The sequence below is a fragment of the Lynx canadensis genome, chromosome F1 (assembly GCF_007474595.2).
Source record: "Lynx canadensis isolate LIC74 chromosome F1, mLynCan4.pri.v2, whole genome shotgun sequence".
Taxonomy (NCBI): Eukaryota; Metazoa; Chordata; class Mammalia; order Carnivora; family Felidae; genus Lynx; species Lynx canadensis.
In genome coordinates, this window is record NC_044319.2 from 9,232,333 (window position 1) to 9,250,444 (window position 18,112).

The window sequence follows — 18,112 nt, forward strand, 5'->3', positions numbered from 1 at the left end:
TTTCTTTTTTTTTAATATAATTTACTGTCAAATTGGCTTACATACAACACCCAGTGCTCATCCCAACAAGTGCCCTCCTCAATGCCCATCACCCATTTTTCCCCTCTCCCCCATCCCCCATTCCCCATCAACCGCCTTCATTATTTTTTTAATTTGTTTTTAATGTGTATTCACCTTTGAGACAGAGAGACACAGAGGGTGAGCAGGGGGAGGGGCAGAGAGAGAGGGAGACAGAATCCAAAGCAGGCTCCAGGCTCTGAGCTGTCAGCGCAGCGCCCGATGCGGGGCTCGAACTCACAAACCGCGAGATCGTGACCTGAACCGAAGTTGGAGCCACCCAGACGCCCATCCTTCATTATTTTATTTATTTTTTAATATAATTTATGCTTCATTATTTTAGAATGTAATTTTTTTTAACGTTTATTTATTTTTGAGACAGAGACAGAGCATGAACGGGGAAGAGGCAGAGAGACAGGGAGACACAGAATCGGAAACAGGCTCCAGGCTCTGAGCCATCAGCCCAGAGCCTGACGCGGGGCTCGAACTCACGGACCGCGAGATCGTGACCTGAGCTGAAGTCGGACGCGCAACCGACTGAGCCACCCAGGCGCCCCTATGCTTCATTATTTTAAATATCCAGTGACTTCTAGCACTTCTGCAACTACGATGTCTCCCAAATTTAGGTTTGAGTAAGATGCATGTATCCTTTTCTTCTCATGGTTTATTAAGAAATTATTTAATTAAAGAAGGCTATTTTTATGACCAGAGCTTCCTGACATCCCTTGATGACTGGCAATATGCACAAATAGTAAAACAGAGGGTGAGCGTTACTATTTAGAAAAGCTTTCAATGGAGTCCACTGGCTTTGACTGACCAAGAGAACATTTTTCCACCATCACAAAAATCTGCTAATATATTTTCCTTAAGTATTCCTATACATAAATAATCCCATGAAACCTTCAACCATTAAAACAATGCAGACTTCAAATTTCACAATTCCCACACACAAAGCTTCTTTTGTATTTTTGTCTCTTCCTTGCTTTCAAGGTGTATAGAGCCCATCTGAACGTATCTGCGTAGGGGAAATGGTTGCTGGTGGCTAAAACACTTTGCCAAAATACTTGAAAATACTCTCAGCTGAAATCATGAACCTTCTTGTTCAAGAAAAACAATTTCCTATTCCTCGAATTCCCGGAGAATATCACACCTCCTCCTCTCTTCTAAGTGAGGAAATTGGAGAGTAGGTGTATTCATCCTCACTGGCCAGGCTGCCACAAAGGAAAACTCATCCTGTCTTGCAGGATTCCTTTCTGGCACAGAACGAAAGAGTTAGAGATTGAGACTGAAAGTTAACTCCCCAGACTACATCATATTTCAACAATTTAAGCCTTTTACTAAGTATTCTGAAATTACTACTCGAGGGCATATCGCAGATGCTAGAAAACTGATGTCATTTCCTTGTGACACCCAGACCTTTTGCTACGTGCAGCTGATGACGGGAAGATTTCATTCCAGAGATGATGGCTGAGATAAGGTCGACTGACCCTCTGATGCTAGTTTCCACTCTTCCGCTGCACTGACTCCAGGACCCCCAAATGTCTCTCTGCATAGTTGCAAGTTACGCTTAAAACAGGGCACTGAACAACCAACATGAGCACACACATATTGTAACTGGAATTCACTTCAAAACATAGCAGAGCCTGTTAGAATTTAAATGAATATTTGGGTTTCATTTAAGTGAACCCATACTCCTAAATTTGTGTTTTCTGCCAAACATCTAAGTCATCCAAATGCCTTAACTCGGTTAAATAAGGTAATGTTAGCAGATCCATGTATTTAATGTTGAGTGAAATGTAACCTTTTTTTTTAATGTGTGAAAAGTTTATTGATACGGCTTTGAAATTCCAAACTGCAAATAACTATAAGGAAACTACTATTTGTTGAATATTTTTTATTATTTAAAATTTACATCCAAATTAGCATACAGTGAAGCAATGATTTCAGGAGTAGATTCCTTAATGCCCCTGACCCATTTAGCCCATCCCCCCCTCCCTCAACCCCTCCAGTAACCCTCAGTTTGTTCTCCATATTTATGAGTCTCTTCTGTTTTGTCCGCCTCCCTGTTTTTACATTATTTTTGTTTCCCTTCCCTTATGTTCATCTGTTTTGTCTCTTAAAGTCCTCATATGAGTGAAGTCATATTTTTTTAATGTTTATTTATGTTTGAGAGACAGAGACACAGAGTGTGATCAGGGGAGGGGCAGAGAGAGAGGGAGACACAGGATCTGAAGCAGGCTCCAGGCTCTGAGCTGTCAGCACAGAGCCCGATGCGGGGCTCGAACCCACGAACTGTGAGATCATGGCCTGAGCCGAAGTTGGACGCTTAATCGACTGAGCCACCCAGGTGCCCCTAGTTTTGGTGTAGTATTAAGAATAATGTCCACCAGGGGCACCTGGGTGGCTCAGCCCATTAAGCATTGGACTCTTGATTTTGGCTCGGGTCATAATCTCACAGTTCCTGAGTTTGAGCCTTGCATTGGGCTCTGTGCAGTTAGCACGAAGGCTGCTTGGGATTCTCTCTCTCTTCCTCAAGCTCTCTGACCCTCCCCCACTCACATCATTCATTCATTCATTCATTCATTCTCTCTCTCAATAATAAGTAAACTTTAAAACAAAAGAATAATAGCCACCATAATCTGAAAGACTAATACCTCTTTCCAGCTGCACTATCTGTGTGAAGACAGATTTTCTTCATACATTTCAACCAAAACAACATATAGCAACTGAATAAATGCAAAAGCAGATAGGAGAATCTGGCTGTCTATCAAACTGGACCACGAAGCGATTTTCAAAAGTGTAAAACAATTTTTATTGAGGCATAATATTTATGAAACACATTTCCATTCTCCATTAATTAAAACTTTTTAAAGGAAGAAATACATGACATAAATGCATCAAAATATAGCAGTCTAAAAGCATGGAAGCTATCAGGTCTAAAACAGATTGATTGTAAAATTTTGAATTTTCAAATGAAAAATGCTAAGAATGAAATTTCTTTCCAAAGGAAATAATTACTATCAACATGGAGATCATAAATTACTCAATTCGTATTCCCTTAAATGGCTGTTATCACAAATTTTCAACGTTATCCAATAGTCCACTAAAGAGTAATCAAATTTGTTTGTATTTAATGACTAATATTTTGTCTAGGGACAAATATTTCAAATGTATCTTCACAGGAGTGTTAGCAAATCAAGAAAGCTGTTCCTGTTTATGTTCCTCTTTATGGAAGAATAATTACTAGAGCCAACTGCTCAGTAGAAATAATGTAAAAACACAATCTGATTGCAAAACAACTTCCAATTATCTACTGCATAAGTCCATTTTCTTGGTGAACAAAATTTGATGCACAAATGAGGGAAAACAAAGAGAGCTTGGGCATTCTGCCCCATTTCCAGACAGAACCAATAAAAATATATAATATGCTCAACATAAATATATTTCTCTTTGCTCTTCATTCTCCACTCGATCTGATTCCTAGCCCATCTAGAATACTCTAAGCAATGTCACATTAGATTCAAGTAGGATATAATCCTGAAGGTTTGTGAAAACTCACTTATTTTCAGTAAACTGAGTAGCTCAGTATAGCCAATGCCTTGAGGACCATGATGGCAAATGATGTCTAGTTTGGAGAAGCAACATAAACACTGATGCCTGCCTCAGAAAATTCTTGCATCTTCCATCAACAATGCTAATTGCTCATTTTCCTTTTGCTGAGGTGAAACTAGGTGTTAATGATTTCAGTTAAGTCACCTGAAGTACAAGTTTATATAACCCCCAAGGTGAGTTCAAAGTTTTCTCTTATCAGTCTCACCAAGACCCATGATCCATTGAGTCCCCTCCCATTATTTTGTCCCTTACATGCCTCCTTTATGTCCTAACACACACTTTAAACCATAGACCATTATTTATACCCACCCTATATGCATATGCCCTTTAACTCCTGCCTCCCCCGAGGTGTCTCAGTAAAATGACAAAACCTCAACATTTGTTAAAACCACTCTTAACACACTGTACATGAGCATGCCTCACAGAAGAATATGACTGCCAGAAACATGAACCATCCTTAAATTTATGGCCACTAACCTCAAATGGGTCCTTTACTCTTATCTTGTGGTCATACTATAATTTCCTACTCTGCCACTCTGGTAAAGAACCCTCTCCATTCTCCTCAAACCTCCAACACCACCTTCAACCTTCTGGTTCTCAGTTGATGACCTTGCTCTTCTCTGAACAAATAAAAACAGTTAAGAAAGAACTCCCAGAAGCCCTAAAACTATGAGCCTCAATGAATCTGTGCTGGGTACTCTTCCCCTTCTAGTCTTCCTATGGATGATCTGTCAGTGTCCAACTAAAGCCAACCCTTGTACTTGGCACTGGTTGCCTTCCTCCCCCTCCTCAGGGGCATCAGTCTAGCAGTGACCACTGTCTCCTATACATTCATTTCTTCCATTCCCAAAGGACCATTCACATGACTAACAAACATGTTATACTTTCTCTCAAGTCATCAAAGACTCTAATACAAGCCTTCTCCAAATCGCTCTCTTTCCATCCTCACATAAAAGGAAGGCTCTGGCCTCCACCACTTTGCCCACCTGTTGTCGAGATCCCCAACAACCACTACTCAATTTGGTCTATCAGCAACATCTGACAGAGTTCTCTTTTCCTTTGCTTGGTTTCAAGACAAAACACTCTCTTGGTCTTCCGTCTACCTCAACTGGCAATTTCTTCTCGGTATTTGTTGGTTCCTCCTCCTCTCTCTGCATCCTCTTACTGCTGAACTCCAAGGCTCATACTTGGATTTCCATTCTACTCCACCTACACTTACATCCATCATTAAGATGCTAATGAATCGTATGCTGTGTCGCCAGTCCAAAATTCTCTAAATCTGAACTTATGATGCTAAATGTACAACATCTTAAACATGGCATGTCTCAAGCGGAACTCCTGATCTTCCCTTCTCAAACTACCCTTTCTGCAATTTTCCTCATCTCAGTAAACAGCAAATAAATCCTTGTATTAACTAAGGCCAAAAATCCTAGAGTCCTCACTCTTTCTCAGAGTCTACATCTAATCCATAAGCAAATCCTGTTACCTCTACCTTCAAAAAATATTCTGAATCTGACTACATCTCACACCTCTACTGTCATTACTCGGGAACGAGTCACCATTGTCTTGCATCTGAATTACTATTATAGCTTTCTTCTGGTCCTCCTGCCAAACCCCCTTGACTTCTCCCTGCCTCGTGCCCCCCATTTTTACCAAGGACATCTCAAACTTCTCTCCCCCTTGATCACTCTCTCTAGGATCACCCAGCAACTTGCTGATCCTTTAGTGTTCCAGGTTATTAGCACCACAAGATTGTCACACTTGACTGCTTCTTCTTGCAACAAGCTCTTCCCTATGATTTGTATGGGGTTCTTTTTCTTGCACCCTTCAGATTTCAAGTCCTCACTGAGGCTCTCCCTGACTTCTCCCTTGCCTTCCACTCTGTGCTCTTTCCATTCCCTGCTTTTGTTTATTTCCTCAATGGCACGTATCACCATTTGACATACCATACATTTTGCTTTATATATTTATAAATTGTTTTCTTCCCTAATGGAATTCAAGTTCCACACAGCCATTTGTTGTTTTGGCTTTTTTGGTCTCATTTTTGTATCCCAGTGCCAGGAATGGAGCTTGGCACAAACTACTCAATAAATATCTGAGTAAGTGAATGATTAAATATGGGAAGAAATAAGGAAAGGAAGGCAAACAGAAATAGTAGGAATGAATGAATCAAGATCCCCCTGATATAACTGTCAATGCTGAGATCTTTATGGTAAGAACCAATGGTTATAACAGCATAATTGGCCACTCTAATACACTTAGCACTTATGTGAAAATATGTTGCTAAGGTGATTATAGTCTCCGAATGCATTCTTCTCTTTATCCCTTTAATTGGTACAGAAGTTGGGCATATAGACACACGCTCCACTCGGCAGCTTTCTCTAGCAAAGCACATCTGAGTATCACCTAAAGCACAGAACAGAAGACCGGACAGGAAGTGATAACAGAAGGAATTTTAAAGCAAATCCTACAGGATCCATTAAGTAACTTCTTTGCATCCTTCATGACAGTCTTTTTCTGTGTTCCTTGATTCTACCTTCCCTCCCTCCACTCCCCCTACAAACACACACAATAAGAATGTGTGCTCTAGCTGTATGACACTACATTAGAGTGCTGTAAATAGCAATGATAGTTGCTAGCCAGTAGACTGGTTTTGTAGTTATGAACCATGGAGGGAAAAAAAAAAAAATCATGTGCCATTTTCTCCAGCTTAAGTCACCGATACAATTACTAACACTTGAGACTTCTTAGGAAGTACGGCACAGGGCTTCAGAGCACAGACTTTGCAACCAGACCACCTATGATTAAACCACAGCTCCACCCACCCCCCCCACACACACCTGCTGCTTAACTTTCTTTTGCCTCTCTGCCTCAGTTTTTTGGCCCTGAGATGGGGATAGTAACACCACCTACCTCATAGAGTCATTGCAAACCCTACAGCAATGACTTTGCATGCTAGCTATTATTATCAGCAATTGTACATCCCAAAACTTAGAATCGTAAATTTTAGAATTAAAAGAAAATTGGCAGATAATCTATTTAAACATCATGTTCAATTTAGAATTCTCTTCACAACAATTTAATTCATAAGGACTTCATACTGTTCAGTAACAACAACAGACAAGCATCCTCCTAAATTCCACCATTTACTTGAAGGAGGCTGGGATTATTCCACAGTGGCTCAAGCAAGGAGAAATCATGGCTTTACAATCTATCATGGAAGTGACAAAGTCCATATGGGGAATTCCGAGTTGTTTTCCATTGCAAGCCCTCCTGTACTATTTGATTTCTTGATCACATGTAAATAATAATTGTTTGCAACTGTTTAATAAATTTTATAGCATATTCAGAAGTATTTGGATGAAAACTGCTTCTAGGGAACTAGTATTCTTGTATTCATGTTTGATTGTGAGGAGGGAGGTAAGATAGTCATCAGCATGAAATATCATTACTGTAGTCATGCTCAAAGACAACAGCACATTACATAACTATTTAAACCATTTTACCCAATGTCTCAGCACACAGCGCTTACAGGGAATAACCATGAGTTTATTGCTAGAATGTACCCAGTAGGAATAGGACACAGGTAGCTCCTAAGGGAAATATGGAAAGTGCCAATCACTCTTTACTTTCCTCATCTCTAGTACTCTCAGATGCTCAGTTCATCTGAGAGGATAAAGACCAGAAAGCATCTTAAGGATGGCCGCTTTGGGGTGCTGAAAAAGCACGTGTCAAAACACATAGAATTTTAAATAAGTCAATTTTAAAGTACACACGGGATTCCAGTTATCAAAAGGGGGCTTCCCTTTCCCCAAATAATAGTCCAAATCCCCACCCCTCTCAAGGACCGTGCAAACGGAATATTTTTGCAAAAACTGCACCTTTAACACACAGTGGGCCAAGGGTCAAAGTTGGTGTGATTAATTATGCACTCAGCGTCTGTGCTCAAATTTGGGCTCCACCTCCACGCACCCCCCATGTGGTCCTGGGCAATTCCTTTAACAATCACCCGATGATTGTGAAGAGCAGATGGAGCATTATATGGGCAAACATCCTGAGCTGAGCTGCAGTGGGCTATATCTGCAGGCTTCGTGGAGCTTATGTGGGAGGGAGGGTTGGGAGGTGGTGGAGGGGGGCAGAAAAAACAAACACACAAACACCAATACATAATCAAATACTAAGTGCAATGAAGGAAAAGAACACCCACATCAAAGCTCACAGTTTCAGAACAGCCTCAAGTATTGTGTTTCTCCTTCCCATAAAAGCATAATCAAAAAGCCCAATTGTGGAACAATGTCATAAAAAATATAAGCTAAGTACAACCCAGGTTTTTTCTGAGGCTGTAATAAAAACTTATAATTCATTTTCCCTTGATTTAATAATCTATGTGTGACTTAAAATGATTTAGGAGGTCTTTCTTTTTATAACAAACTCTAGGTAATGAATTTTTAAAACATATTCTTATATTAAATTTCTAAAAGTAGGTTTTAATGAAAGTGGACCTATCTCGCATGTATTTTTCTCTGCAACAAGGCTACAATTGATGAAAAGGTTACACAGCTCACTGGATGGAGCCCACTTTCTTCTCAAATTTCTAATTCTAATTGACTTTACATTTCAATGAAAACCATTCACTAAACTTCCCAGTAGCATTTACTAGATTTTTAATGTCCCAATAAATATAATAAACAGGACTTAAAACTCTATATCCTATGTGAGGAAAACACTTAAAATAAAGGTAAAAAAGGGGGCATGAAGCAATTTCTAAGTGAGCCTTGTAAACTTGAGTTTCACAAAGAAGCCAGACACTGGAAAACCTGCCAGGAGAAAAAAACAACATTGCCCATACTGAACCCAGGTTTTGAGAATATTACAAAAATAAATAAATGATTATGGATGAACTTTCTTCTGGTAATTAATAGACAAGTGAAAAAGCTTGTGTCTCAAAGAATGAAATCAGAAACTCTACTAAACAGACCAGGAGTTTGTAATCTACAACTCATTTGGTAGAAAATTTCATTAAAAAAAACGGTATTCAGTGGCAGCCCGAAAGGGTGAAAAAGCTGCTATGTGTGTAGGCTATCAAAATACACAGGAAGAGTTACCATCAGTTCTCATAGTTAAGAAAGGGTATCTCTAGGTTTTAAAGAAGTGTTTTTATACTTTACATTCATAGCTAGAAACCAGTGTAACCGTCAGTTAAGTAATACGTCAAAGCAAGAAACAGAAGCATCTGTCTGTGTCTCCACTTAAGATTCTACTCCTGCTTCTTACCAAAACTCACTGTAGCAACCAAGTCAAACTGCCTTCCCCTGCTACCCTCACAAGCCACCCACAGCCAACAGTGGTCCATGAGGAATATGGTTGACACGCTGCACAGAGACAATGATTTAGAAATCACACAGCTAGGGGAGACCCCAGCCTTTTAAATTTCCAAAACAAATTGCTCTCCTTGCAGACAAAGTACAGTCCAAGGATGTGTCCATGCTCACCTTCTAGGAGCTGCTAATATAAATAATTCTCATATTTATCTCCATCCAGAAAACAGAAATGGACACAGCTCAGTACTAAAATTCAATATTTTAGTAATACTGATGGAAAACCCAAGCTCCAGAAGAATCAAGTCTGCGTTAGTTATGCACCCCTTGAACTTAGACTCCCACTCCTCCTCTCTCATCTTGCTCTCAAAGGTCATCAGGTGCAGCTTCTGTATTCCACTACCTCTGTTGTCTCATGGTAAAGGCTTGTAGCAGAACATGTTCTCAATAACAGGAGAAGGAATAAAATCTCTAAGTTCTCCCTCCTCACTGGTTGGCCAGATTCTGAGTTCAAACATCTCCAAAGCCTATAAACGAACTCCTTTTCTAAGAAATGCAGAAAGGTGAGGACAGAATATTGACCATTTAATGTGTGTGTGTTTACAGGAAATAATTCATTTAGTCACCCTTTCTAAAATGAGGAGACTGAGGTATAGAGATATGAGGAAAATCACCCTGGTTTACTCAGCTAACCAGTGGCAGCACTGGGATTCAAATCTGTCTTACCCAGAATCTTTACCAAATCTGTCAGGTGGTGCCGCTAACAAATATCACAGATTGAGTGGTTTAAAAAGGAATTAAGTTCTCCCAGTTCTGGAGGCTTGAACTGGTAAGGACCCTCTTCCTAATTTGCAGAGACTATGGCCTCGGTTCTTCTTCTTAAAGGATGTTAATCCCATCATGGGAACCACCCTCATGAGCTCACCTAACCTGATTATCTCCCAAAGGCCCCACTGTCAGTACAATCACACTGGGGATTAGGGCTTTGAAAATATGAATTGGGGGCTGGGGGGAGAAATACATTCTGTCCCAAATAAAATCCATGCAGCTCGGCCCTGGAATCATGCTCTTAATCAATGCTAGTCTACACGTGAAAGTAAAGGGAAAAACGCAGGGAAATACAGACACAAGGAATAAAGAAATATGCTTAGAGTGTGAGTACAAAATGAAAGCAAGGACTGAACTAGGGAGATAGAGCGTATTTCCCTATATACTCTCTGAGCATCAGTAAACTGGAAAGTTCCATGTTCTATGTGTCACAAGCTTTTTACAAGTAATCACAACCTGCTTTCATTCATCAATAAGTTCAGCCCGGGTTGTTTTTCTAGAGCAAATTTGTTTATCTTTGCTTGGTTCAATCATGAACAAGCAACTCCATTAATAATTCCCTCTAAAGTATTTTTCCTCCATTAATTCATAGCTGTGAAAAAAAAAAATCTGCTTCATTCTCTAAGGAAGAGACCCAATAAACAAACTGAGGAATATGTATGAAATGACACTTAAAGGAATAAACAAAATTTGCTAAATATATTTTCTAGAACTTTAGTAACTCAAAAACAACTGAGGGCCCAAAGTGCTTTGGCCAGTTCCCTTTTTGCATATGGTGCATATTCTCATTTTATTAGGTAACACAGGTCCTCGTTCTGAAACAAGCTAATACACTGCAGAGGGCAGTGAAGTAGGAGGCGAAGGAACTGGACACCCATTCGGATCCTATTAAGGTGAAGCCCCAGGCAAGCTTAATCTAGAAGTCTCTATTCCCTCCATTGTATAATGAACAGTTATAACTCCCTTTTCTGGACCACTTTACACGGCTACAGGCTTACCTCATTTTATTGTACTTAGCTTTATTGACTTGGCAGATACTGCGTTTTTTTTAAAAGTTGAAGGTTTGTGGAAATGCTGCTAGGAGCAAGTACATTGGTGCCATTTTTTCAACAGCATTTGCTCGCTTTGTGTCACTGTGTCACATTTTGATAATTCTCACAATATTTCAAATTTTGCATTATTATTATATTTATTATGGTGATCTGTGCTCAGTGATTATAACCCACTGAAAACTCAGATGATGGGTTAGTATTTTTCAGCCATAAAGTATTTTTTAATTAAGATGTATACATGAGTTTTAAAAATAAAATACTACTGTGTACTTACTAGACTACACAATATAGTATAAACATAAATTTTATTTGCACTGGAAACCAAAACATTCATTTGATATAGCTTATTTCGATATTTGCTTGACAACAGTTATCAGGATAAGGCTTCTAACAACTCTGATCTCCTTTGAAGGAGGATAATACAGAAGATCAAAAGAACAGCAACATGAAGCAGGTTCCAATAAGAAATCAGAAATTAACAGATAGACTTCACTGGAATTTAAAGCTAAAAGCATGTTATCGTCCTTGTAAGGTATCCTTAACTGCATTTTTAAAAGTGTTTGAAAAAGCAATCTTTAGGCTTAGAGACCAAAGAATAAAAATAAACATGATTTTATTTGCCAGGTGGTTTGCATAGTTATCTTATTTAATATCAAGACACATGATTTTGATAAACCAGATTTAAAGAGGATAGACATTTCAACAAGGACATAATTTAGTATTTGTTGCCCATGGGCTCATAATACTAGTTGGCTTTAGATAGCACAGATGTTAAAAGGAAGAAAAGAACGAGGGCTATTAATTAATACTTTGGGCTGCCCAATCCTGAAAGATTAGCAAAACTTATTTTCTAGGGGTGGGATGATTAAATACATCTTAGGTATCCCTTGCTACAGTATCTTTAATCTATTTTTTAAATAGGCAGGGTTTTTTAAGGTTTATTTTTGACAAAGAGAGAGGAAGACACAGAATCTGAAGCAGGCTCCAGGTTCCAAGCTGTCAGAACAGAGTCTGAACTGGGGCTCAAACTCACAAACTGCAAGATCATGACCTGAGCTGAAGTCAGAAGCTTAACTGAGTGAGCCACCCAGATGCCCCATCTTTAATCTATTTTAAAACATATATACTAAGGTGATGTAATGGTATATATGAGCCAGTTAAAGCTTCAACTTAAGGAGCAGTCACTTGTCTTTAACACCCATACCTCAGGGATGGTAGACCAGCACTACATAAGAAAGGCCATACTTCAGAGTCAGTTATCACAAGCTCCTCATCTATCCCTATGTAGATCAGTAACTGAGGCTTTGCTAGTTAACATTCTAATATCTGAAATGGGCCTTCACTGGTGAAACTAAAAGAATATAAGACATGCAGGTTAGCTAAAATCTCTTAGACATGCTCTACTCCACCCTGCCCACAGACAGAGCATGAAAACTTAGTGGAGTAAGTCTATAGCCTGGATCTTTAAGGACGCTGCCTGAAGCTTAGTCTCTAAATGGTCTTGGGTCCAGACATTGGCTGAGTTAGATTTCTAGTTGCCAGGTACAGAATATAAGGCTAACAGATTCCTGCCTCTGTGAGGTGTTTGCATCAATCTGGAGCAAACCTTTCAGACAAAGTATTGATGAGAGTACCAAAAGGACAGACAGCTAGACAATCTCAGGTTTACAAAGCAGGCTTTCCACACTGTGAACTGAAGTTCCCTAGCCAATAAATAGTTGTTTTACAAATACATGTATATGAAGGAGAATTAGATCAGAAATTCATTTCCATTTGATCTGATAGTAGAGTTGCCCTACTCCTGATGTTCCTGAAAAATTTCCCATTTGTACCTGGGAGTATTAGTCATAGCACAGGCAGTATTAGTCATAGCACCCCCTTGCACTCTCAAAGGTATCCAGGTTTGGATGGTAAATTATGTGGATATTCTGCCTCATAGTGAGATGGGGTGGGGTAAAACTGAGCCTTATGAAATTTGAAATTGCCCTGCAGCTACTGTTTCCCACTAAAATGGACCCGGAGCTGCGAATACCACACTGACTCCCAAAATATGGATGGAATGCTGTATAGAAACTTCAGTCTCTTTTAACAAAACTCAACTACAGAGCTGGAGGATACTCTCATAATACCAACTTCTGAAAATAATAGGCTAGATGATTTGAATCAATCCTCCCATGAGAACAATTTAAAATGCTGGATAAAATATATTTATAAAATTGTTTAAAAGCATCAAAAATCAGTCAAGATAGGAATTATCAGGCTAAACAAGAGTATATAAGAAAATGAGCCAGTTCATAAAGTGCTTTAGCCCTATCCCAACACATCTGCACTTTCTGTTGACAGCCTAATGGAGCCAAAAGCCAAATATCAAAGCTCAGGGTCCACCCAAAGCACAGATTCTAGACCCATCTGACAATAAACTGGGACTCCAAAGGAAACCAACTATGCAGTGGATAAGCAGTTAGCATTGCCTCAGGGGATCCCTTGAGCTTGATTTAAGGAAATCCTAAACCCATAGTGACCCTAAGGCCCTAGAAAAGAAAGGAAAATCCGTTCTAAAAAGTACATTCATCCTAGACTTTAAATTATTCTAAACCATTGGAGTGTTTGTTTGTTTTTTTTTTTTTTTTCAGAGGTGGCACACCACAGTTTCACCCTTTCCACTGTAAAACTGTTGTAATTTACAGGATAGCTTAGAAGTTACCAGACACATTTACAACTGCATTAGAACAACTCAGGTCTTCACTGCAACATTTGTGTGCACATGTGGATGCGCACACACACACACACACACACACACACACAGTTAATCATTTGGGACTGTCTCACTTGTACTGCCATATTAGTAAACTTAGTCAAGAAACAGATCCCTTCTCTCCTCTCCGCCCTTTGACTCTATTTAACACTGAGGACTCTATATGTGCCATTGTAGGAAAAAACCTACCTTTACCTCCCTTTGAGTCTGAGCAGGATGTGGTGCTTAGTGGATGTAGAGGCAAGACCACGATTAGATTTTTGGCACCCCTAATCTAAACCTTCCACATTAATTACTCTTACACAGCACTTTAAAAATAGAAGCATTACAAAGTAAGCTCAACTCTAACCTTTCCTAGAGTTTTGGTGAGGGAGAAGGGAAAGACAGAAAATAATTCCTGCTGCTTTTTACAATATTACATATACTTTGTTTTCAAGATACCGATGCTGTTTGTAGAAAAAGGACAATCTTGAAGGAGCAGCTCATATGAATGAAAAGACCAGGACCAGCGAGTGAAGAAGGCTGGGTACAAGTTCAGCCTGTTCCATTAACATGCTTTGTGACATTGAAAAAGAAACCTGACCACCAAACGATCTTAGTTTGCTCTTCTATAAGATGACACTGGAGGTCTGGATAAATTCTGTGGCTGCTTCTACAACCGAAATCAATGATGTTTATGCTTCTGTGGATTTCTCAGTGGAGGCATATCCTGATAGAAGTCAAGTTTATTCTAGAGGCCACAAGTGATTCACACATGTAAATCATGGTTCCAGACACCATACTGAGACAGAACAGGACTTTATTCACTGAAAGGCACACCACTTGCTTCTTCAGACTTAAATTCTAAGGCGCCTTTTTTTTTTAGAAAACCATGTGCAGGGTTTCAAAGTGATTCAAGCAATCACTTCACATCCTAATAGGATAAAGTTTATGCATAATTCTGTGTGACCCTTCAACTACTGACGTTCATGCCATGTTATTGTTAGCATTGCATGTTAAGCTAGCAAATTTTCAATGAACTCTCACTGGCGTTACCACAGACGCAGATGTTAGGCGGACTCCTTTGTTCATAAGGTTCTCATTATTAACTCAACCCGGATTGAATATTTGACTGAAGGAAAGGACCATATCATTATTTTCAGATTTCATTCTATGACTTAACTGGGCTACATCTGCCAGCTTGAGAAACGCCAAGTACTTCTTGGCGCCAGCCTTGGTGTCCTGTTCTATGACTACTACCCCCAATGCTTCAGTTTGAGGAAGCCTCCTCACCATCAAAACAGTTTAATAAAAACTTAAATTATGATTAAGAGTTACTCATCAATTGACAGGGCATACCAGGCTTGTGCTATTTATGAATGATTCCACAAAATATTTTAAAGCTAACAAATAGAATCCGCATTCATACAGGGGTAAGCTAGAAAGCCAGTTGAATGTTTCCATGATTTATAGAGTCTGTGTTCTACTTGAAGCCATATTTCTTTACTAGGTAAACTGGCATGCCATTGGATGAGTCAATCTGCTTTAAATCTATTCTAAGGCTCTGGACAGCTTATGGATCGTTCTGAATATAAATTTAATTCCTTTATTCACCTTGGGCAACATCTCTTAGCATAAATGTGATAGGAAGATATGGAATAGGAATGGCTGTTAATTATAGGGTAGGATTCAAATATTTAAAATATTGACACTAAAGCCACTTAGAAAATGTTAAAATCACCCTGACTCCAAACACAGAAAATATTTTATAAGCCTGGGTAAAGATATAAATTAAAACAACATAAAAGACATAACAAAAGGTCATGATATTACTGCTTCCATGTATATGGATCACTAACAATAGTATAAGTGGGCAAGAATCATTTGAAACCATCTTTGATGGTTATTAGAAAAAATAACTATGCATAGAAAAGCCCACGGGTTTACGTACAGTCATCCCAAATAATTGAAAGAAGAGGGACAGCTTTCCACCCTAAAAATTTATAAATAATAAATTTGCTTTAGCAATTCTTTCACCAACTCATCATATCTCAGAGGAAGACTAAGAGAACATGCCCCCTTGTCCTTCCAATGATTTATAGACATCTGTGACAAATGATCATTCAACCTCTTGAACACTTTTCAGTTTTAATTACTATACATGGCAATCCAGTCTACTGTTTGACATCTCTAATCATAAAAACATTCTTAAAACAACAATCAAAACAAGCATCCATGTAACTCCTACACTGGTTGAAGCCAACCTTTTAGAAAATTTATGTTAGCTCATCAAACACTTGAGATTCAAGTCTCAATATATTTCTCTCCCCAATACACTATCTCTAGCTATTTTCAATGGCTGAGACCTACCTCATTATTATCCTGTTTATCAGTCACTCTTTGAGAATGGCATCCAGAAGTAAATACCTCAGATAAAGTCTAGTTACAGGGCACAGTGAGACCAGTATTTATGATGAATCAAAAATCAAATTTTATCAATGCATACTAAATATGTCACATGAGAATTAGGCTTTTAGCAAGATACAGAAACAACACAAAAGCCAAGGTACGAGTAGCCCTTCCAGAAACGATCATGGAAGAAAGATCGGTAGCATTCATACTAATCTCAGTATAACTCTAAATACTCTAAATAACTTTACCACCAAATATCACATCCTTCTGCCCAAAAGCTGAATCTTTATTTGTATACTTACCATGTTGTATATCTTTCATATCTAAGTGAAGGCTAGACATTAATATTCCAACTGCTTGTGACCTTTTGTTGCTTAATAACTTGACCACCTGCTCAAAGAAAGGAAAAGAGGGAAATGTTAATTTGAACTCCAATGATATGCTTTACTACATGTTATTTTTAATCCTAAGTGAAAAACACGTAACTTAAAGTCATTACTTTACTACATTACTAAAGTATTCAAAACTGATTTGAACTTTTGTGTTTTATGACTTATACCTTCAAATCCACCATATTCACCCATAAGCCTCAACAGCATGCTGTTTACTAGTCTTTTAAGAATGTGATCTGTCAACAAGTAAAATTTCTAATAGTTTAGACGATTAGTTTCATCTCTGTGAAAAAACAATTACACATTTGATAATTTGCAGCCTGAGATTTGAAGTGTTCCTTTTGTACTGCCGGGCCTTGAAACACTGGTCAACAAGTGAAAGATAAAATCTATACACAGAAAATCCATTTGATCAGACCCATTTGAGACCATAATAGAAACCGTGCTTTGATTCTCATCTTTTAGAAAGCTCACTGCTTTACTGGCAGTCCCTCATGTTCTGCATTTGGCCCACATTTTGTGGAGAACTTTCCAACTAATTAATAGAGGAATACAAGAAGCAAATCCAAAGGGCTATGTCTGCTCAGTCTCTAATCTGGCTTTCTAGGGAGTCCTAAAGAGTCAGTCAATGTGCACACCTCACAAGAAGTTTTCCCAAAATAAAGGTGGGCACATTGTTATTGGACATACACATTTAAAATATGTTTTCCAGACACCACTGATAAATCCTGATTATGAAACCATTATCCCAGGTCCTGATCTTGTGGAGGGCAAAAATTTCTATTTACTCTCTTGGTTTTGTTATAAATCTGCTTAGAAAAACACTGGAGGAAAAGGGAAAAAAAGGTTATGGTCAGATTACCAGAAGTGACAGCTGTCCTAACAGCTATCACATTTGCTGACCTTGTCTTTCTTTTTGGTTTAAGTTGGGCCAATCAGTAAACTAATAAAATAATCATGACCAGCTGTCACACAGAGTCACAAAGTAAAACAATATTCTTAATAGCAATAATAGCATTCTTGGTTCCCCAGCAGGGATGGGGGTGAGGAATAAAACAAAACACTTTCAGAAGGACCAACCACAAAACCCTCACTTCTGAAAGCTTTCTGTAGAAAGGAATAATACCCCACAAGAGACAGTGCTTCCTCAAAAGAATATATATGTATGTCTATGTACATATGTACACACACATATATTATTCTCTTTTTAATATTTATTTATTTTTGAGAGATAGAGACAGAGTGAGAGTGGGAGAAGATCAGAGGGAGAAGGAGACACAGAATCTGAAGCAGGCACCAGGCTCCGAGCTGTCAGCCCAGAGCCTGATGCAGGGCTCGAAGTCACGAACCGTAAGATCATGACCTGATTTTGATTCTCAATTTCTTCTCTAAACATTTTATTAATTTTCAGCTAAAGTATTAGCTTAGAACTTGAGTGTGAATCCACTCACACCCCCAAGTATTTCCATCAATAGTGTAATCTTCTTCAGAAGTGAACAGAAACATAATATCAGAAAAACAAAAGGCATGTACTGTGTCCTCAAAAACACTTTCTAACTTCAGATAAATGCAATCTGGGTCCCATCCATGATACTCTGACGAAATTAAGTGCATTTGAATCCACATGTCAGTTGACCTCACTGCAGTGCTGACAGCCTGATCACAACCTCATAGGAAATACTCCATGGCTCCTGCCAGCCCTTCTCA

The 18,112-nt window shown here is 38.8% G+C and overlaps 1 protein-coding gene across 1 annotated transcript in view; it reads right to left on the minus strand.

Moving 5' to 3' along the window:
- FMN2 (formin 2) overlaps window positions 1-18,112 on the minus strand; it is a 391,745-nt gene that overhangs the window by 186,565 nt on the left and 187,068 nt on the right. The window contains exon 7 of the mRNA XM_030303011.1: window positions 16,316-16,403. Coding sequence (XP_030158871.1) covers window positions 16,316-16,403 — 88 coding nt within the window. The remainder of the gene's footprint in view (window positions 1-16,315; window positions 16,404-18,112) is intronic.